The sequence below is a fragment of the Corapipo altera genome, unplaced genomic scaffold (assembly GCF_003945725.1).
Source record: "Corapipo altera isolate COAL_440 unplaced genomic scaffold, ASM394572v1 51, whole genome shotgun sequence".
In the NCBI taxonomy this organism is placed as follows: domain Eukaryota; kingdom Metazoa; phylum Chordata; class Aves; order Passeriformes; family Pipridae; genus Corapipo; species Corapipo altera.
Window position 1 is genome coordinate 9502207 of NW_020884892.1, and position 23432 is coordinate 9525638.

Below are 23432 nucleotides of genomic sequence, written 5' to 3' on the forward strand. Positions count from 1 at the left end.
TTACTTTTCCTTATCAATGCCATTTTTAGCTTATTTAGAAATCAACACCATAGTGAGTACCAATACCAAAAGCATTAACACAACATAATTGTCATTGTAATGATTTAGAGGAGACTGAAATTATACCTAGCCTTCATGCTACCAAAATCCATATCATAAAATTTATCATACATTGTGCATAAAAAGATATTGAAAAAAGATACTATCCTTAAGCAGTTTATATTTTCACAAGATCTGTGAAGTTACGTCACTTACTTTTTGATTCATTTCACTTCTGGTGCTAGTCTAAAATAACCTGCCAAGTCCAGGCACCCTTCATCTCTCTACATTTGATTACCTGTGTTCCATCAGGACCAATCTTATCCAAAGCTCCAACAGTGCTATAGAGAAAGCTTATTATTTTATTGAAATTGTCATCTCCAATACTCCATGACCCATCCACCAGGAATGCAAGGTCAGCTTTGGCTGCTTTGCACACTGAGAAAGAAAAGCAAAAATTTTTGAATTAGAGCAATGCCTTAACTCCTCATAAAATCTCATAAATCACTTAAGAAAATGCAACTGTCATGAAAAGCCCTTGTTTAATGGTAGTTAATAATGCTTTATCAAACAGACCTGCTGGCATTGACTGCAGTGCAGGTGTAGAACCAGCTGAGCTCTGCAAGGGGTAAATTGTCTGTGCTGACAGATCCTATCACAGAATATACTTCAAGTGGTTCTTTAAAGTCTGGCTAGCCATTTTTATTTTTATTTAGATTTTTAAGTAAACTCACACATGAACTTATACAATGCCAGACTCCTAGCATGACACAGTAAGCAAGATTAGAGAATCTTGATTGTGGAAGTTCCCAAAGAGAAACTAGTCCATTCAAAAAGTTACCCTAAGTTCTGTAGCATCTAATGCACTTCAACTGCACTACATAGGAGCAATGCACGTTTCACCCACCTCTGTGTTGTTGCAGCAAATGCATTTTAAGATCGACTCCCCACAGGTCTAAAATACTGTCAGAAGCAGAAACACATTGCATCAACACCTTAAAATTACTATAAACTCACACATGCAACACTTACCCTCTTTTGCAGGCGGGATTGTAGGTGGTGGAGGTGGTGTTGAAGGTGTTGTTGGTGGTAGAGTTGGAAATGGTACTGGAGAATAAAAAGAAGGAATATTCAAGCATGCTTAAAAGCCCAGTATATTCTATCTATAATAAACACAGCATTTTCTACTCCTCTCCACATTTAAAATTCATTATCTCTAATCCACTGGTTATGCAATTAGGAATAAATATAGGTGAGTGTGTGCAAGTAATGTCCTCCTCTTCTGAACACCCAAGAAAGGATATTACTATTACAAAACAATTAATGGCTGCATTTCAATGTGAATGATACAATGATACAGCTGAACTACTACTGGAACTGCCCCTTTTTAAGTTTCCCCAGTGTAGCAGATCATGTGACAGCTCTATTATTGACCTAGAGTCCATAATTCATTTTTTAAAAGGTCAGTGTCCTTTCCTTTTCTGATCACAACCAGTCCTCAGTAACAGAAGGTACATCTCTGCGCACCCTGGAAGGAAGAAAGTATTAGTCCTGCAATCCACAATACAAAGTGCAAAAGCAAGCCAAGTGCCTGCACTCAGAGCAGATCACAGTCTGCTCTGATCAAGATTTTTCTCAATTTGGTGAAAGACCTTGTTATGTTTCCAGCTAGAAACACAGCTCCAACCATAACTCTACAGGATTGTGGCTTTCTTGCCTGCAGCAACTTCTACTAACGTTATTATACAGAGTTTCTGAAAACGTCCTTCACACTTATGAAAATTAACTTTGTATGACAACCTTGCAGAGACCAAGCTGAATATTCAATCAGATTGACAGCTTTGCTGAATGCAAGAGCTCTATTTTGTGCCTTTCAATACAGGCCAGCTGAATTCTCAGAGATAACATGCACATCTGTTGATTTCCACAACTCTATGTAAGGAAAAGCTTCCGCTTTTGTTCAAGGGCATTTTTCCCGTTTTTATTCAATGCATTCAGCATAAGAAGCTGCAGGTGACAGAATATCAGTCCTTCAAGTAAGACTAAACTTGTTATTTGCTATAACACGTAAATTACATTTATAAACAACTGATAAGAGTTAGATATGACAGCCTGAGAAAAGGTACCTACATTTCCGAAAAATTAGTGCAAACAGGATTCATTACAATCCTCATGTCCACATCCAAGTGGACTTCCACTGCAATTGGTGGGGCTTTTCCCACTGGCTTCAATAAGATAAAGGGCTAAGACTGAAACACCTACAAGGAACCAATGCTCAGGACATCCGTGGTCGCAGCAATCCAGGACCAGACCCATTTAGAAAGGGTCACAACTGCTGTAATGTGACTTGAAAGGCTGCTCTCAGCACCAGAGAAGTACAGGTCACCCTGAAGACTTTCTTCAAAGAGTTTCCCTCTGAAGTGATACAATTATTTGTCTGCATCACAAACCATCTTTCTTAATTGGACATGTAGGCCAAGGTGTGTTTTTCCTCATGCTTCCTAACTCTCTTAACTGCAGAGCACCCTAAACCCACTCCCCAAAAAAGCTGGAGAAGTTTGGCTTGTTCCTCACTGCCCTGAGAATGAGCCCTGGACAACTGAGAAGTGGAGTCATGCACCTGTGCAGGATTTTCCTATGTGAAATCAGAAGTGTGGGAGGAAAGGAAGAAAAGCATAAACATTATCTATCCCGAGAGAAAGGTAACAGCATGGTGGTGTATAGCAATACAGTATGAGAAGAAGGGTACCACTGAGACTGGAAACAGGTTAAAAGAAAGATAATGTTGAAATATTCATTCTATTATTCCTGTACTTTGTTTTGCAGTATTTTGAACTCATAAGAAGAAGACATTGCCTTCATAAATAGTTGTGATGTGGGTTTTTTTGTTTCTTAGCCATGTGTTACTGAGAATAATAATAAAAAAGGTTGGTTGGTTTGTTTTAAAATACTTTAGTAGATTGGGTATCAACGTCCCATTTAATTGTAAATTATTCAAACACTGGTAAAATTTTACTAAATGACAAGAGCTGCAGCAAATAAAACCTTCTCTGTTTACTTCATTTTTCTGTACTTTTCCCCTGAAGTCACAGATATTCAGAGTATCCCCTAGTGGGACTTTTTATAAAGCAAGCTAAACCCTCCCTGTTTCATTCTCATTAAGAAGTACAATACAGTTGGTGAATGTGACTTCACAAGTAATTCACAGCAGTGGGGTAAGAATCCTGCACTTCTGTGGAGGAGTCATAATGTAGCACATCTGTGGGCAAAGGGCAGAACATGAGAAGCAATGAAGTATTATCGCTGCTGGCTGCACTCTGCTCTATTTTACTCACATGTTGTCTCCATGATGCTTACAGCAGGGCCCTCGATCTCCTGAAGCTGTGTATGAACACTGATTTTATACTCAGTTCCAGGTATCAGCTCAAAGAAACAATGTCTAGGTGTCCCTCCACCAAGATTTACTTCTCGTGTTTTTCCATCTGGAATTACAAAAGAAACCATTAATATATTTTACTGTTTTATTGAATAATGTAATTTAAATCCTAAATAAGAAGAGGACATGACAGCAGATGAAGGGCAAGTGGTTGACATAAATTAATAAACTATATGCTGCCTTATTTTTAGAAATTCACCTCTGTGTGAATAAATAGGAACTGAGGAACATGTCGAACATCTTCAAGAAAAAAAGATGAATTTCAGCGCATGCACTGAAGTTAATAAAAACACTAACACTGTCATCAGTGGTCTTTGAATCTGGTCCTAAATTATCGTTCGCATGAGGAATTGTTGCATTATGTAATTCTATGGCAACCTTTGTCAATGCCTCTGCTTCTCAGAGTCTGTAATGTGCTTAGTAATTGCAAGAGAGACTGAACAAGATATTCTTTCCCACTAGTAACCACTTAACAGTATGGTTAAAGAATAGTGGTTACATGGTTCCAAAATTAATTTTGCTAAATTCTGAATTGGAAAGTATGTTGTCAACAGAAAAGGCTAGGGTACTGGAAACAGAATAAGGCATGTTTTAATGATAAGAAAACTTCAGCACAATTCAAAATCTGTAGCAGAATGAAGTGAAATACAAGCAACTGATCTCACATTTTACAGTGTATATACAAAAAATGTCAAACAGTCATTCACTGCCAGGGAGAAAACACCTGATGTTAATCAGCTGCTACACTAGTATAAAAATAATACTATTATAATATAATAATAATAATACTATTATAAAATTATAATAATAATAATCGCTCCCTGAATGAGACACACACCCAATCTGACAATCAAATCCCATCATGACAGATGCTAATAAGGAACATTTGTTCACACTCTACCTCATTCTGCTCACATTTAGATGCTTTCAGCTCAGTTAAAACAACTCTGGCAGTTCTATACGAAGAAAGCAGAATGTTGGCTAGCTCCCAGACCAGAGGGAAGTCTGTGCTGTCTTGTGCCAGCCAAGGTCTCTGCGATCTGAACAGCTTGTCTGTTTTCCGGACCTTCAAACAAACCCTATTGTCATCCACTTGCCATGCCACAGAAAGGTCATTACTTCTTTGCCACCAAATCAGTGTTATTTTTCATTGTACCTTTAATACATGCTATTAAATGTTACTAACTGTACTTCTCCCAAGTTATCCAAAGCTTTCAGTCTATCACCATTTAAAATATCACTGATGTCCCCTTGGGATAAGAGAGGTAGTCTGCACTAACAGTGACATCCCCATAATGTCTTCTGGCTACACCTGAGAATAAGTGAGATGGAAGAGACTGCAACCTACCCTCTACATAGCCAGTGATAAAAGCATCAAGGCACCTTGTGTGGCTACATGAAAATAGGTCATGTTTGTCCAGATGAGTAATCTTACTATAAGCTAAAATGAACAATCAACAGAATGAGAATAGACAAAACTGGACATTGTTCTGACTCTGTGAGCATGTTCTGGATTCAGTCAGTGCTTTCCTTACTCTTCTGCCCACCTCTCCTGTCCATCCTAATCCTACAAAGCTAGTGCTGATGGTTTATTTACAAACTTAGATGTATTCAGTTTATCCATCTTCTGCTCCTCACACCAGTGAAAACCTCAGGTGATCATCTATCTTCTACTGACAGATGAAAGTCCCTTCCATAAAAAGCACAAGTTATCAACATCTGTTGGATGGAAAAGGACGGAAATGCTGATTTTACTTCTGAAAGTTTCACTGTGTACACAACTCTCTTCTGGTCTGTCATTTCCAGTATTTCATGCTCTCTACAGGTCCGACTGCACACAATTTCTTAGCTATGCAATTCAGATCTCTGGATTGGGCTGTAGCTGCTTATCAAATTATTTAGTAACTTACCCACAAGTGACTCTATAACTACCCTGTATGCAGTTGCATGTCTATGAAGCTGCCACTGAGCACACAGACTAGTCATGCGGACTTGATAGGAATCCAGATTTGTCACACCCAGGTACACTGAAAATTAAATATAAAAAAATTAGATTTAGGTCTCTAATATACATAGATAAAAAAATGATAAAATAACTATAGTGAAACACGTGCCAATTAATTTTTAACAAATAATTTTCATAACTGCTTAAAAGAAGTCAAGAAAATCCAAGACAGAATTTAAAAAAAGTGAACCCCTAAACCAAAAGTTTGGAACTTTAGTTGATTTAGTTAAGTCTAAATAATGAACACTGCTAAAAAATTCAGTTACTAAAAATAAGTATAAAAGTATCATCATAGCAGCAGCGTTTCTGTCAAAATCCAATTTTACATTGAGCTTTAGATACATAAAGACCAAATAATATTATATTTATGGAGCCAGAAAAAAAAATTACATAGCCTTTCATTACAGAAATTTTTATCTACTATTAGGCAAATATAGTTTTGGCTGATAAATAATACCCATGTTATGATCTCTGTCTTGATATTATCTAGCAGATCACTTTAAAGCCTGATATAGTCTCATAAAAAGAGGGACTTTTAATTCAGGAAAACAATTTGCACATAACTGAGAAAGTCTTTCCTGTGAAAATTTTTTGGGGGAGCTGCACAAACCCATAGTTATAACAAAAAGCAGCCTGTAGAGATCTGAACAGCATGAAATCATTCTTACAGGTTTTGGCTACGCCTGTTAGGGCATCACTGAAGCCTGTTGAGTATGAAGCAAATACTTTAACACTGTACTCCGTTCCACTGAAGAGATTTAGAATGAGAATGGTATTAATATCATCCCCTACAAAGGTCTCCAACGCAGGACCAGGAACTGCAAAAAGTGAAATAAATTAGAAGATCATTTGCTCATCCAATGAATTAGATACATCCAAAAATTGTGCTCCTAAAGTTACTGCTATTTTTTTGGCCCCGTTTTTTTAATCATACACAAAGACATTCTCCTCAATCCTTGTATGTATAGAAAACACAACACACTTGGGAAATTCAGCAGTGGGATTCGTTAAGGCAGAGCTAGACACTGGCATCTGTTAAGACTCTTTTGTTCTGCTTCACCCAGTTACTACTGCTCTAAATAGGCAGCCAAAGATCTCCTCAGTCTGATGGTGTGCCAGGACCAACAGGGGGGACAGCAGATGCCAGCCAGCAGTACAGTCTCTCGGGAGTTCTTATACAACAGCATCATTTAATACTGTGCAAAAATGATAATGAAAATAGAAAAGAATAAAACTTTCCCAAATCAGAATAGCAAACAGCTCCTTTGTCATCTCCCCTAGTTGTTCTGGATACACTTCAGAAGCCAGGCAGCAGTATTGTCTTTGGACAGTGTTTTAGTCCCTTAATGGTCACACATTTGTGTTTTGCTCTCAATAGAGGACCCTGTTTTTCTAAAGAAATCTGAGGGAATTTGGCTGCCTTATCTAGCTGCAATGTGCAGGTGGGCAAAGGATACAGCACACACAAAATGGGCAATGAATAAAATGTCAAGTGTTTGGGAAGAAACAAAAACTTGGTATTGTGAGGGGAAGGAAGTTGAAGAATAGGAGAACACAGAAGAGAGGAACAGGAAGAGAGCAAAGATAGTCTCTGAAATAAACAGTCATGGTAAAATGACATAAAAGGACAGATTGAAAGACTTGGGATTGATCAGCCTTAAGATGGGAAGATATTAGGAAAGACACTTCCACAGCGACAGTAGTAAAAAACTGGAAGAGATGCATAGAGCAGTTTTAAAATCTCTGTCCTTGGAGATATTACAAACTTCACTGGATAAAGTTCAGCAAAACCTGTTCCAGGCTGGCACTGTTTTGTTCAGGGAGTTGGACCAGATGATCTCCAGAGATCTCCCCCAATCTGCATCATTCTGTGACTATGAAACTTTCATATCCAAAACTCAAGACACCTAAGTAAATGGCACTTTCAAGGCTGTACCTGTAACTGATGGATTTAAGTACAAAATTCAGTAAAAGGTGATGTCAAGACCTTGTACAGTCAGAAGGATCCACCAAAAAAAATCAGTTTAAAAACTCACTGTTGATAGGTTTGTAGACAACTCTGTAACCCATTGTTGTTGATGGTGGGGCATCCCAACTGATGCGTAATCTGTTGTACCATTCATCTGAGACACGTAAATTTCTAGGAGCAGACAGGGGTACTAAAAGGAAACCAAACTGGCCTTTTACAAGTTTATCGCATACAAGAACATACAGAAAAATCAAGACATGGAAAAAAAAAAGTGATACCCCGTACTCTCAGATTGACAGGTAAAATTACCAGGGTGAAACCTTTAATCAAAATCATCCTTTGGATCAATGGATTAATTACAAACTTGGATCAACAATGATTTTTTAAATTAATTACAAACTTTGTCAGTACATTTAAAAAAAAAATATTTTTTTGGTAAAAATGTAAAATAGAGATAGTTATATATTGCATAGTTTCTTCCAATCCAAGTGCACTAAAGTTTTTAATGCATAAATCATGCTCTTTTGAACACTTAATCACATCAAAGGAATGATTTATAACTGATTTAAGTCTCTGCACAAATAGCACTTCAATTTAGGCAGAAATTACGTAAATTAGGAGAATAATTCAATAAAATTATACTATCATGACTAGTAGTGCATAATGAGATGGTTTTTTTCAATATCCAGTAGAGAGGAAACTAAAACTACATCTGAGTAATCGTTTGGTACGTGGTCAGATCTCTAGAAATAATGCAATCACTTTTATAAGAACTTCAGCAGCATTTCTAATGACCTTTAGGAAATAATGATCTCATACAAAAGAAAATCTAACCGTGCAATTGTTGGTTTGATATCATCTCAGCAGGCATTGTTTATTTTCTGTATCAGTTTGCTTGTCCTTGGTGGGTTAGTTATCAAGGACTTACCAGCTTTATTACTCAAAAGGTTTCTGCAAACTCACAGTATTTGAATATAAAATATAACTTGTTAGTTATAAGAAACCCATTGTTTATAGATCAATCAACTGAGATTTATATAAAGTTCAAGCCCTATAAATCATGCAAAATAAGCCCACATTTATACTAAAATACATTACTACAGCCAAGGAAAAAAGGCAACAAGAGCAAGCCTTTTTTTCATGCATACCCTGGCCAAAGACAAGCAGAAGGTTTGTACTTACGAGTTTTGCCAGGAGCTGAGACACTGACTCCTTCCCCATCGGCATAGATGGGAGTTACAGTAACTTTGTATTCTGTATCAGGCAGCAGAGGGTGAAGCAGAAGAGTATTTTGTCTCCCAGGCACCATTACCTGAAGGGTCAGAAAAAGCAGAAACAACCACACTTAATGACTGGAGCCAAAAAGCTTTTTTATCTTACATCATCTCTGACACCATTCCACTAGCATTGCTGTATAGCTTGCTTGAATTTTCAAATATTCTTGATGTTCTACAGTAAAATAAAATAATTACATTATCCATCCTTTTAACAGATCTACCGTTGTACCCAACCAAAATAAAAAGGAGAATGTGCCTATGGGATGACACCATTTTATATTAAACCTATGAGCCACTACAGTTCCATAAACCATATACTACATGGATAGTTAGTACTGCAACAATTTTACTGTATAGACAAAATATATCCTCTATTTTTATTTATTCTATGACATTTCTAGATTTTCTGAAGCTATGCACATTAATAAAGGTTGATTGTTATGTTCTTTGGAGACAGAAAATTCTCCTTCCCTGGAAGGAAGGAAAATCAATTCATGAGATTGGGAAGCACTGAACTGAGCAAGCAGGAATAAAACTTGTTTGTCTCATCTTCATCTAGTCTGGGAACAAGCAAATGAAGGCAGATATCTAGGAGTAGGAATACATCCCACAAGTACAAGAGGATTCCAAACTGCTGTGAAACATGGAAGATCTGCAACAGAAGTCCAACCAGAAAACCTGGTAGAAGTAGAGAAGCTGTAGAAATTCCTCCAGGCAGTTTTTGGTGTTCTAGAGTAAATGTTTCAACTCACTGAATTAAGCACAGTAAAAGGTTTCCCCATAAGCAGCTACTTCTAAAACTCTTCAATAGATGATAGTATTTAGCCAGAGCCTCAAAAACTAGTGTCACAACAGTGGTGGTAGAGGTGCCAAGCAAAGCCTTGCAATCACTTAAATTGTCAGTAAAATTTTAATCTCAGAGAGACTCCAAAGCCTGAGCGGGAGCACCTGGAGTGGGCATGATAAAAAAGAGAAACTAGTCCTATGTTTCCTGCACTGACACCTGTGCTCTGAAGTGATGCTGTTGGAAGTGACAGTGAATTCACAGTGAAGTGTGAATCTATCCCCTGAGCCAGCAACTGCACATATTTGGCAAGAAGTTGAGAGAACCTTAAGACCATTAATCTCAGGGGTAAAAAGCAGAAACTAAGTCTATAAAAGTATTTTGCTGTTTCAAAGAAGACTGATGCATGTGATGATGGTAAAGTTTTGAAGCATATACGAGAGACAAGAAAGGTCTCACCAGTTCCAACACTCCAGGATACATTCAAACTACGTCTAATTTTGGCAAGTGATACAAAGAAGGAAATTTATCTAGTTCACACAGGTGTTGAGATCTGTCAAAGAAGTGCTTCATTCTTTGATCAAAACTGGACTTAAACCATCTAAATACATATGCATAAAAGATTCCCATGTCCCTCTTCCATATATAAGCTCAAAAAATGCAAACCAAGTTTCTGAAAAAAAGACCCAACTTTTTTTACTTTTTAGGGTAGAAGATGCAAGCATTGAGAACTCTCTCCTTTCCACATGTGCAAATCAGAGACCTCCTGCAGACCAATACAGTTTTCAGCAATGAGAAACACTTTTGGCTTTAAGGAAGAGAAAAAATTTGATCTTTCCAGTATGTACAGCACACCCAAGAACATACATGCAATTTAGGGCTTGACCTTTCTGTATTCTATTACATTTTCTAGTCCCTGATTTTCAGCCAATTGCATAAAGAATTATAAAACTTATTAATATTTTTATGGAAAGGGAGGCGTAACTGAAACTTATAATATCACTGAAATCAGAGCCAAAAAACTTAAGCATTCACCACAGAACTGTCACGCTATAGTACATTTAAGCCCAAATTCCACAAAAACTTTGGGTTCTGCTTAAAATATGTACTTAAACATATAAGGAGTCCCCTAAAAACTGAACATCTGTGTTGTTTATTGACATCTGTGTTGCACCTCTCAGGTGCTTGAAGCCACGTGATAAAATACATTCCTTCCATTTAAAGTGTGCTTAATTTTAAGTATAATCTTACATAATTCCTTATTCAGTAAAGTATTTAGGCACGTGATTAATTTCAAAGATGAAACGGGGTTAATCTGTTTGCTGAATGGTGACCAAAGATAATAAGACTTGGGAGTGTATTTAAAATTAAATATTTTGTAGAATTAGAGCCAAGTACCTACCCAATAATATAGTTATATAATTTTCTTTAATGAGGTTTTCAATCAGGTCTATTATCCTTCTGATAGCCGCAATTTGAATACCTTTCCTACAGTTTTAATTTAATTTTAAATAACAGTCATTGAATACTGGAACAGAATGACATTTACACCATCCAACTGAACTCAAGAGCTGAAACAGTAAATCTGAAATCTGAATTTCAGAAATTTTGGGTTATTCTCAGAAGAACAGTACAATTTGTGCCATTACACTGTGCAAGTTTTCCACTATACTATATACTATACTAACATATAGTCAAGGTAAATTCATAAAGCATGTTTCCCAGTCCAAAGGGACACCACTGCATTGAAAACTCATTTTCAGATTATAGTTGAAAGATGGCTAAAAAGTAAGTTTCCAGCAGGGTCTCATAAAAGATGAATGAAATCAAAATGTAAAAAACTGATTCATATTTTCCTAGAAAAAAGATATTTTAATATTTTTATTGATATATTCTGATACAGGGCTAAAAATGTCAGCTGCTAGACATCAAAAAGAATAGCCCATATTTTTGACATAACTGTTATATCAACAGAAGCGAGTTCACATGGCAGACACAGAGGGAGAATGATGTGCAGAGTACTTTTGCATACTGAGCTATTTACTAAGAAAATAACCTTGAAAAATATACAACTTAATCTTTTAAATGTATTTACATAGAGCCATCCCAAAATTTTATAACTTAGTTTTAGTGGAAACCAAGCACTGCAAAACTAATATTTCCCTAATTTAAAAATAATTTAAAGAGGCACTTGGTCTCACAGAATTCTGAAAGTATCTCAAAATTTGTGAAATCTTAAAATAATACAGCTAGGGCTTCTTGTTGGTTTGTTTGCTTGTGTTTTGGTTTTTTGTTTGCTATATGCTCAAAAGAATACCTGCAGGAATCTTCGTTCTTTCAAATATTTTCCAAAGTCTAGATGACCAGAAGCTTTTTCTGTGTAGGACAACTTCAATTTTGACCATCACATGGTATTAGAAAAAGAGCAAATATTCTTAGGCGCTTAGGTTAAAAAGTGCTGTCCTTATTGTGACATGCTCAGGTCAACCAGAGGTATGAAAACTCTGCATTTAAACTTTAATTACATTGCTTTAGCATAACATAAAGACACTTCAGGAAGGAGTAAAACTGCTGAAGGAAAACCAAAATTACTTATGACTGTCCTGTACAAATATTTAAGTGTCATTTAACAAGAGAGAAAAAGGCCTAGGAATAAAAAATAAAATTAAACATAAAATGATAAAACCCCAAACTTGGACAAATTTAAAAAATACAGGAAAAAGAGGACAGCCAGCATGTTTTTTAACTGTGACTTCATTAAGCATCTGTGTGACTGGGCCCTGATCTTACATTTGACTGGTGCTGCCTGCAGTCCAGCAGGTGCTATACAATCAGAACTTTGAAATTCAATCTCACAGTAATACCAAACACAGATCCTTTACTAATGGCAACAAAAGTGTCATATAAGAAGACATCACATCTTAGCAATTATTAAACAAGCTTATGAAGGCAATTACAAAAGCCATACAGACCATTCTTACCGCTTCCTCAGAACGGTCACCCTTCGCAGTGAGATAGGTCACTCTGAACTGCTGGACACTATAATCTGAAATGTCCCATGTCACCCTCAGGCTTGAGGTTGTTTCATCATCTATAACAAGGTTTCTGATTCCTGTTCGAAAAACTAAGTCCAAAAATATTTAATTAATATTTTTTCAACTCTATTTTTAGATTTGAAATAATTTAGATATTGTGCTAATTATCAACAAGTAGCTGCAAGCTCTGCTGCAGTCATGGTGGGTCTGCACGTCCTTCATGGGGCAAACCCATATACTTCAGTCATACTTGGGTTTAATAACATAAAAACTGTAAGCACTTACTAAAATAACAATTACTCCATACTGCCATTAACATATATTATCCCATCTGCTTTGTTTATCTTACTCGGATTATGGAGCTTTAGAATAATCAAAACTACAACGCTTCAGAAGATAAATAATCCAGAAACATTATTCCTTAAAGGTCAGTCTAATTCCAGGGAAAAGAAACAGAACGCCCAAAACTAAATGAAATTCTGAAGAGTTTCCAAGCTCGTATTTATAAAGGGAAAGATAAATTCTGTCTTAATTTTCCAAATTAATCTGTGTACTCCTACATAATACCACTGGTATCATTCAGAGTCCCTACACTATGTGATGGGTTGGCTCCTCATCCACACGTGGCAGGTGCAGGAAGTTGTCCACACACAGAAGGGTGGTGCAGGAGAAGTGGTGTCCCTTCCCATCAGAAACTGGGGTTATCAGCTCCTCAGCAGTATCACAGCTCTCTGCCCCCAGACCTAGTGGTGCCTGTGGGGAGCCTCAGTGCTGTGCACTCAGCGTTTAAACTGCAGCAGTTGCTCTGCTTACCTGCTGTGGTGGGCTCAGACGTTGTGGCACTGGTAGTAGTCGCCGTAGAAGGCATTCTGGTAGAACTTGCAACTGAAAAACAGTACTCAGCTCACTAACAATTCAACAAGATGTGGAAGTCACAGTATTTTTCTTGTATTTCTAACTATGACAATTAAGCTATTTGTTCACACGTACAAGTATTCCCCACGCTTCAGGCATTTCAGAGACTACAAGGGAATTATTCATTTAGGTTACTTTAGGCCCATATATTTGCAGGATTAGCATTTAGATCTACAGATAAGACATAATTATAAACTCTACAATTAAGTAACAATTCATATATTTTCCCGGATTGCTGGTTGAACTATGCATCATGACTTCCACCTTGACCATTTGTTGAGGTTGTCAGATTAATTAAATTGAAAGTTTTTCAGAATGCTTTATTTCTGTCCAAGTAAAAAAGAGAAAGTACACTCAGCAACACTGGGCAACATTAGCATAATTGCAATGGGTAAAGGTTCTTGCTTAATAGAAGGTTCAAGATTAGGCCTGCTATTAAGTTACTAAAAATCAAATAAAGTTTTGAACTTATACATAAGAAATACAGCTGTTTACTTAACCAAGTCATTATCCATAAAAACACAATAGAACAATCTTCCTGAAATACTGGCCATTGTTTTGATTATAAACCATAAAATACACTGTACATGACTGTCAAGTTTTATCTTTGTTACTGTCATGTTAATGTCACAGGATGCCTATGTAAGCTGTTTTGGACCATTATTTCAGGCAGGAGTGAATTCACCACTAGTGAGTATAAATTACATAAATAAAAAAAGTAAAAAAATACTGAAAATTCCAAACATCTTAAACAAACTTCCTGTAAATTATTTACTTTGAAACATTTAACACACATCCCTTCAAAAATCTGATATATCTTTTCATAAGGAACCTTGTTCAAAGACTAAATACTGAAATGTAGGATGGAACAATATCTACCCAGTTCCAAAGGTTATTAATACCACAGGTCAGACAGAGAGCCAAACCACCATTTTGATTCAAAGCCATCTCCACACAATATTAAACAAGAAAAGCAAAAAATACAGTCAGCAAAGCCCTGGTGCTAAACCACCACATTCTTCAATATTATAGCTACTCAAAGCTAACCATATTTTATATATAAGCTATAAGCATCAAATCTAAATCACTTAAACATCTTTAAAAATTACAATCAAGAGTTTGTCTTACATGTAGCTCCCAGAACAGCAACAACTTCACTTTCAGTTTCATCATCAAAAACTGCCAGCAAAGAAACTTCATATTCTGTGTCGGGCAACAAACCCTCTATAACATGACTGTCTGCATCTCCATTTATGACAACCTAAGTAACACAGCAAGATTAAAGAACATCAGTTCTGCATTTGATTAATTTACATTAACTGACTAAAATGAAAGAAGGAAAATTAATTCTCCTTTAAAATAAATTATATCTACACTCAGATCTGCCCAAAAAATGTATTAGCCATATTGAAATAAAAAGTATCACAGAGCACATCTGGGAAAAAAACACTTAAGAATATTTTAAATGTATAGTCTCATGCTTTCACCCAAAACTAACTAATTGCTAAAGCTGAACATATGCTTTTTTTTTTTTGAAAAATTACTACAATTCAAAACAGTTATCAATTAAAGCAATATAAAAAGGTAGATTAACTTTCATTCACATTCATACCATTCAAGCACTGTTACGACAAATGCATTCAGCATCTCCACAGCCTTACAAAATGCTGTTTATATATCAGAACTGTAATCCCAGTTATGATTCCACATTTCTGAATGCAACTTGAAAGAATATCTGCTGCAGACTTGGGGATTAGGAGAGATGTCCTGATGAGAAGTTTGCTATATGGTGTGAAGTGTTAAACAGTAATTTTCTTTATTTCTACCTTTGACAGCAGCAGAAGATTCACATGTGCAATGTTAACTGTAAGCAGAAGGTATCACTTCAGATTTTTTTGTGTTTCATTTATTTTATTGGAACATATCAACAGATGGGGAGGAGCTGGAGCGAAAGGGACGATAAAGCAGACTGCTTTAGGAGCCTGAGCAGTAATTCTGGCAAAATGGGCTGACCAGTTTTGGGAATAGTTTTTAGGTTATGCAAACAGATACTACAATAAAACAGCCTTTTTCTAGGTTAACACTGCCAAGGTTTTAAAGGTGGTCACTGTTTACACAACATCAAAGTTAGATTTATAATGAAAATCAAACAATAGATATGTGCTGCAATCTACCGCGGTGGTTAGCAGAAACAGTGAATCCCACTTCATTCTTTTAACTACCACGGGATATTTCCTGAGTTGGTCCTGGGGAAAAGGGACCCATAACACAATTTGAGATCAGACCTTCTGAACTCAAATACAAAAATCAAAAGCAGAAAGAAATGAGTTGGGGCTATGCCTTCTACAACTACCAAGTAATGAATCCGGCATCCCATGCTGCGCACTTTCTGGCACAGATTTTCTCAGGAAAATTTCAGGAACAAGTTTTGAGTGAAATTAGCTGTATACTAAGTAGATATAGGCAATGCTTTCCTTTTCAACTCCCCAGAGCCTCTAGTTGTGTATCAAATATTTATAAAATATCTATACATTGTTACTGTCTCACACTTAATTTTGGCATACTTTCTGAATCATCACCCTCCACTCCCTGCCAATGTAGCCCACAAAAAACCATCACAAAGTGCTGAATTTTCAAGTGGGCAGGACAAAAACCAGAAAAAAGCACACAAGTATAACAGCATGCATTCTCTACTGTAAAGGTCACTCTTAAATTTACTCTGGCTTTTTAGTGCTAACAGCCCACTGAACCCTCTCCTCACCCATCAGCAGTGTGGGTGAAGTGAACTGAGAGGTGTGTAATTCACCACCACCCCCTGACCCCACTCAGCTAATTGGCAAGTTGGGTCTTGGAATAAAGACAGAGGGAGTGCATGTTGTTTCTCTGCATGACTGATCACTTAGCTGGGAAAGAAGCTTAAAGAGGGAACAGCCCAGAGGTATTGTGCTATCCTAGACCTGACCCCATTAGAGAGGTCATGCAAGGAGAACAAGAAAGCAGCTTGGGCGTTTTTAATATTTCAATATGGTAAAATATTAGGGCCTCCAGCAGTTCACAGTGAATACAATGAAGAAGTGGAACATTAGCAGTTCAAATATTTCTTAATAATTTATTCTCACACTGAAAGAACACAGATGCCTTGAATTTCACTTTAAAAAGTACATGTCTTAAAGGGGTTCATTGCAGCTACTCACTGGAACTTAAATAGAAACAAATCAGTTCATCTACTGCAGAAGAAAGTGCTAGAGAACGACCTATGTCCACTCACTCATCTGCCAACTCCTTTTTTTCCCTGCTCAATCCTCTAATTTCTTTCTTTCTTGCATGAATACCTCTCACTGGGTAAAAGGGAAGAAAGAATTAGGCTAAGTTAAATTTACAGAAAAAAATGACACATAATCTAAGCTAAATTGACTGCTTTCTGCCCTAATGGATGACAAAACAATTCATGAAACCTAGGGCCAGGTGGGAAATGTCATCTTTCCCCCTGAATTCTGTACCCAGATAAACAGCTTGCAGATGTGGCCTCTTCTCATACTGCTGACGCCAAGAGAGCAAGATGTATGAGAGTCATTAAATACTGAGAAGTACAAAAGAAGCCAAAATGATGAGTAAATAAAGAAAGAAAGGGAAACAGGAAATGAGGCAGACTATGAAAATTTGGGAAACTGAGAGAAAGTGTCTGTCTTTTTCTACCTGGAAAAAGATAATAAAAAAGGAAGAGTTAAAGGGATGAAAAATCATTTAAAAATTCCATCTGTTGAAAAGGGCACTATGGATAAGACACGCAAGGGCTTAAAGCAAAAGATACAGCATGAGGGGGAAAAAGAGACAGAACTGTAAAAGAGGAATAAAGGAACAATATAACAAATTTACTGTCTGTAAACTTTTCCCTTTGTAACATTACATAACTAAGGCTTCACAGGCAACTTTACTGTGGCAAGCACATTTAATTAAATTTTGAGCTTTATACTACTCTGGCTCAGCTACTGCCACCATTTTTACAGCAAAGTGAAGAACATGAACGTCTAAAAACTGAAGTGGCATCAAACGACAATGCTAGTTCTGTGGCAGTTGGCACATTACAGATAAGACTGATTATTCACAAAAAATCTCTTCTTTCCTCACTTCCTCTTCAAAACAAAACTGGAATATTGGTTTGATTTTTGTTTAGAGAGCTTTGCAGTGGGGCAGATTTCTCTGTAAATCAGCTGCACATATTTAAATGGCAAAAGTTGCAGCATAGGTGTCATTAGAATGGAATTCGCTCTTCCTTTTCACCCCCTCAGAAAGTCAAGGCAATTTACCTCTTCGGATTCCCCCCCATCCAAAGGAATCCATGCCAATCTGTAAAAAGCAATATTTGATGAGGTGGGCTTCCAGCTGACCCTAAAACTATCTGTTGATGCTTCATCAATTTCCAAATGCTGAGGAGCTGGAACTCTTTCTGCAAAATATTAGACAAAAGAAAAGTGTGAGTAAATTATTCTCTGAGACTTCCACAGATGGCAATGTTAGACACATACCATTTTACTTGCAGTTTGTTAAAAAGAGTATAACATGAGAGGTAGACAACGAAGGCACTAGCGAATTCTTTACACACTTACTTGTACTTAGGGAAGTGGGTCTGTAGTTTGGGAAGGGGAGTAGACTCTACCTATTCTAACTGGACGAACCTCCTTGTCCTCTCTCCACTGATGGAGCTGCATTCAACCCTCAGTCCCTCTCCTTTGCTCAGAGCTCTATGCACCATGCTCTTTCCTTCCATCTCAAAGCAAAGCCCCAACCTCTGCCCTTTTTGGACTCTTTATCTATTTCCATTTGCACTTTGCATGTGAGTATCAACCTCTGTTCCATACCTATCTTGTTCCTTCCTCTTTCACCTCATCTTTCTCTTTCCTCCCTCAAAGTCTTTCTCTTCCCATTGTTATGCTGGAAAGCATTAATATGTGTCATCGGCTGTTTGTTTGATGCAGAACTACAGTTACAGAAACTATAACTATGCTACACAAACTACAGGAACCTTAAATGCCTTGTATTTTCTCCTTTTGATGTAGTTCATCTGTACATATATAAGGTTCTACCCTTTAGTGCCTAAATAGTTCACTGGTTAAACGTATGATTCAAAACTCATTAAACTTCAGCTGGAGATACAAATGCCATCACGCTGAATAATGCTTCAGAATGCTGTGGAGATGTTTTCATGATGTCAAGAGATTACTCATGTGAGTAAAGAGGCAATTGACTCCACAATAAGGGAGCAAAGAAGTCAAAAACACCAATGAAAATAACAGAAAGTATTCCATATATCTGAATTCACAGCCAGAGACACTTGCTGTAACTAATCTTACTTTCCAATAACGTAAGAGAGTATAAAATTTCTTCTTGGAAAGCCTTCAAAAACTCAGCAATACTTACTCGTGGTAAAGCTGCCAGTAAGCGGTTCAGATTGTCCTTCATCATACAGGGAGAAAATTGCAACAGTATACTCTGTAAGGGGTGCCAAACTTTTGAGAGTATGGGTTGAAACACGACCAACTTCCATCTAGAGAAAGTATAACTTGCAATAGATATTGATCACACAATACATTATCAGTGTCTGAAATTCTGCTGGGTAATAGTCATTCAGAAAGAGAATGTCATGTAATCACTAGAGAAATTCTGTGAAACTATGAGCAACTCAGGGCCATAAGAGCTGACAAAATCAGTTAAAATAGACAAACTACAGAAAAGGAAAATTTTGCTTATGACAAACCATGGAAAAGGAAAATTCAGACTTGGTAGCCTAACTCTAGCTAGCATCAGCACTGATGACTTTTTGAGCTATTAAATCCAACCCCTTATCATGGACAAAGACTGCATAAACCATCACGTTTAACATTTGCCAAGAGACAACATGACAGTTACACCTGGTCTCTCTCCAGGATGCAGTTAACTGACTTTGCCAGGGACACGAAACTCAAAGCTGTATAAACAGCTTATCAGTCCAACTATTCAGTGCCATGGTAGCTCAGCACCGCAGAGGAAGTGCTACCAATACAGAGCAAACAAAAAAATGCCACCTGCTCTTTGAACAGACGCAAAGGAAAAGTGAACTGAACATTCACTTGCAATAAAAAGCATAAGTATTGGGAGCTTGAGATGTTCAAATACCACTGTGAGGAGTACAGTCAGGCATATTATCTATATTAAGGGTAATCAATAGCAAGAGGCCAAATGATTTCTAATTTAAATTTTAAGGAACCTAAAAGAAAGAAAAGACAAAACATTGCACTGGTATGCTCCCTGCCAAAGCTGGCAACTGTTTCTTCAGGTTCAATACAAATATTCCATCTTATATGGATGAAAGGCCAGATATGTCCCAAAAGAAACATAATCACAGGTAACTACTATTAAAGACTTTTTTTTTTTTTTGAGGCCTAAGTTATCCATGACAACTTATTTTGTAAGGGATCTGGACTGTTTTCATAATCAAACGCACTTTTTAAAAATTCTGTATTTTTTCAGATTTCTGCATTAATATTTCTGTATTAATCATTCCACCACATTTTTCACTGTATCACAGAATTTATGCTGCTAAAAGGTATTATAAAACACCTTCAAAAACAAGTCATAACTAAATACTGCATAAGCAAATTATTAAATGCAAGAGTGTAAGTTAGAACAACTTGGTATCATCTCAGCACTCTGTTCAAGCCAAATCCTTTTTCTAGGAAGAGAGTTTTCAATATATAATTAGAGCAATAAATGTGAAGGAAATGTGATGAAGCCTTCAGTCTTTTTGAATAAGCTTGAGTCCATGACATCAAAAGGCTTATCATCTGAACTGAACCAAGAATAAATATTTGCATACCACACATTTAGTCAAGATCATGCTCGTACAGACCATTGTTCACTTGAGTAGTTTCCTTCAGTAGTGCCCCAGCAAATGACTGTTCTGATATGTAAGAAGTTCAGAGTACTGTCCCCCACAAATACATACATCCAATATCAACAAACTCTTCTTTGCACCAAGTTGCAGAATTCTCTAGCAAATCTTTTTTTACAGCTTGCAAGCTGGTAACTTTTGTTTATAAACATTATCCTTAATAATTACAGAAGTTTGGGGAGGTTTGAGATTGGTTAAGGAAAAAGAGGTGCTAATAATTTACCTCATTGGTTTCTGTTCCATCTGTTTTAACATACATGATGCGATAGCCATTTACATTTTTGGAAGCAGGATCCCATGTTAGCTTAGCACTACTGTGTCCAACGTCAGAAAATCTCAAATTTGCTGGTGGACTTAGAGGCACTTGAAAATAAAAGAGATAAAACCATGAAAGTGATTCCAAGTTTTAGCTGTGTCTTGAAAATAAATAATATATTTTCCATTAAAAAAATTTTTATCACTAATATTTCTATTAAAAGACCTACATCAATAGAGATATAAAAGTACTTAAAGGCAGGTAAAATGGCTTAGCTCTTCATTGGCACAGAACTTTCAGTTTTGCTAAATGCATCTCAATTAATACTGCTGAAAAACAAAGAAATTACGCTATTGTTCATTGCAGATATCACAGTAAGACCTAGCTTACATAAAGCTTGCAATAAATTTGTGTTAGCATTTGTGAATTAAGTTAATTCAACTAGATCTTTATCCTATATGCATTTGGTTTTTATGTGTATCCCAGCAAATATATTTCTTGACTGTAGTATATTGGCAAAAAACTTTCTGAATCCTAAAAGTTCCCAACATAAAGGTAAGTTTGTCCAAAAAGTATAACTAGCTCAGAAGATTTTCAAACATGCTATTTTTTTACCTTTACTTGATCTTTCCTCTTTTACTACAGAAAGAAGCTGTTTCCTAACAGCAACCCCAGTCAAAGCCATATTTATCTACTATTTATTCTTTGACTGTCATGGGCTGAAGGAAAATGAGGTCATGCAAGAGAAAGTCTCAGATTTCACCCACTTTTCTGTCACACCACAGAAAGCAATTTGTGCTGTCTGTTACTCTCAGCAGTAGGTTCTGTATTAGCCCAACATCTGCTACTTTCCTCTGAATTGTGAAACCTCTCCCTATCCCTCCTGCCTTCACACACGCACTCCTCTCCAATCCATGTGGACAGATAAATATCAGCACTTCAGAAGCTGCTTCCCTCACACAAGAGCACATGGGAAAAAGCACAGATTTTAAACCCCTCATATATTATGTGGGATCTTTAGCCATATATCAATTTAGAATCTGCAACCAGCTGAGGAACAGTCAACTTGGCTCTGAGAATAGAGAAGACGGGAACACATTGGAATTGTACTAAATGGGTTTGCCACACATTCTGGCATTCAGTATATTCCTCTGAGTCTGGTGAAGGGAGTATCACGTGCTGGCTTTCCTTTCTGCTTTCTGTCAGTTGTAGAATGCATTTCACCATCCAGGTCATACAACAAAATGCTTCAGTCTCAGCTCTTTTGGAACCAATCTCCTGACAGCATTGCTCTCAATCAGACAGGCAGTCCTGATGCCAGACTTACGTGATATTTACAGTGAGTCTTGGATGAATCCTGGCCCCAAAATGAAACTACACCCCAGAAGGAGCTTGATGATCATGTCTCTGTTTGGCATGGAGAAAGGTTTTGCTACAGTAACCAAGATGATACAGTGTGTAGACTATTATTTACTAAATACAGCTTATCAGATACTACACGTAATACTACAGCAAATTTGGCAGATCACTCTTCAGGCAGATATAAACTCCAGGAAGAAAATATTAAGAAGCCTATTCAGAAGTTGTAAGCCAGAAATAACCACTGAAAGAAAAAAAAAGAAGAAAAAAAAAAGTAGCTTAAATCAGAATATGGACAGTGAAGATATAAGTGTTGAACACTGACAGGTGTGATCACCAAGAGCTTTCTTCCTCCTAGATTGCCTCACTGCCTGATCCATCAAAGCCTGTTAGCAGAGACCTTAATTGAATAGCTGTATATGAAAGAATCAATCTTTTTTCATATTACAGTGCTAAAGACCAGAGATGGCTGCATTGTGTCAGTCTAAAAATAAATGAAAATTACAGAGTAGTTAGGCTTTCTTTTTTATTCTGGTCTGGTAGCAGCAGTAATATGATGGGCTGACTAATATATGTTACTAGCTTCTGTGATCAGACAGCGGCCAGGAAACCTCAGTTTGTGCCAAAGTATCTGGAATTTGTATGTGATCTTCCATCCAATGTGTTAGTCAGGTTTAGTGCTGTGCAGTCTCCAAGATCATATGGTATGAAGTGAATTCAGGCTGGCACAGTCATAAACTACATAAACTACTGTTTAGGAGAAATGAAAACCAGATTTTGGGCAGATATTAACCAAAAGCCAGAGTGGGGGGTGCAGGCATGGAGGCATGTGTGAGACAAGGAGTGAGACACAAAGAGAGGGAGAAAGGGACAGAGCCAAAAATTCGATCTTCCAGCAGGGAATCCTCTACACTCATTTCAAGTCCACAAACATGCCCAGGTTGCAGTAATTCACTATTGACACTTGTCTGTCTACAAATGACCTCCTAGAGAAGACCCGGCAAACACCATTCCTAGAGCTCCTTCCCCTATTGCTTGCTGACCTTACAAGCAATTGCTCTGGGCTTTCCTTTTCTTAGCATTCACATGCCTGAACTTCTCTCACCTATTAAATGCAAGTCACTTTCACATTGCCCAAGTCACTCATGCCAGGAGTACAAAACAAGAGGATGCACTCACTCCCCTGCTGGGAGCAATACAGATGTCACTGAACGCAGTCCCAGAAATCGCCCAGCAGCAGCACAATCACTTATTTTCAAATCCTTTGTCTTCCAAATGCTGAGGTTTTTTAGGGAGTTGACATAAAGGGCTGTGTACAGATTGCTGAGGACAGAATTTAGCTGGCAAAATTCTTGCTGCTTATTAAAAACACATCATCTATCATGAGTGCACAGGCACTTTCCAACCCTTTGTTTACCAGATGTTGGGC

At 37.1% G+C, this 23432-nt stretch overlaps 1 protein-coding gene across 1 annotated transcript in view; it reads right to left on the reverse strand.

Annotated features, from left to right (window-relative positions):
* Nucleotides 1-23432, reverse strand: part of COL14A1 (collagen type XIV alpha 1 chain) — a 115738-nt gene that overhangs the window by 44111 nt on the left and 48195 nt on the right. The window contains exons 14-26 of the mRNA XM_027645619.1: nt 20612-20751; nt 18879-19005; nt 17768-17907; nt 14589-14721; nt 13359-13430; nt 12483-12634; nt 8632-8761; nt 7517-7639; nt 6149-6298; nt 5386-5502; nt 3375-3521; nt 1072-1146; nt 338-477 (exon numbers count right to left, since the gene is read on the reverse strand). Coding sequence (XP_027501420.1) covers nt 338-477; nt 1072-1146; nt 3375-3521; nt 5386-5502; nt 6149-6298; nt 7517-7639; nt 8632-8761; nt 12483-12634; nt 13359-13430; nt 14589-14721; nt 17768-17907; nt 18879-19005; nt 20612-20751 — 1646 coding nt within the window. The remainder of the gene's footprint in view (nt 1-337; nt 478-1071; nt 1147-3374; nt 3522-5385; nt 5503-6148; nt 6299-7516; nt 7640-8631; nt 8762-12482; nt 12635-13358; nt 13431-14588; nt 14722-17767; nt 17908-18878; nt 19006-20611; nt 20752-23432) is intronic.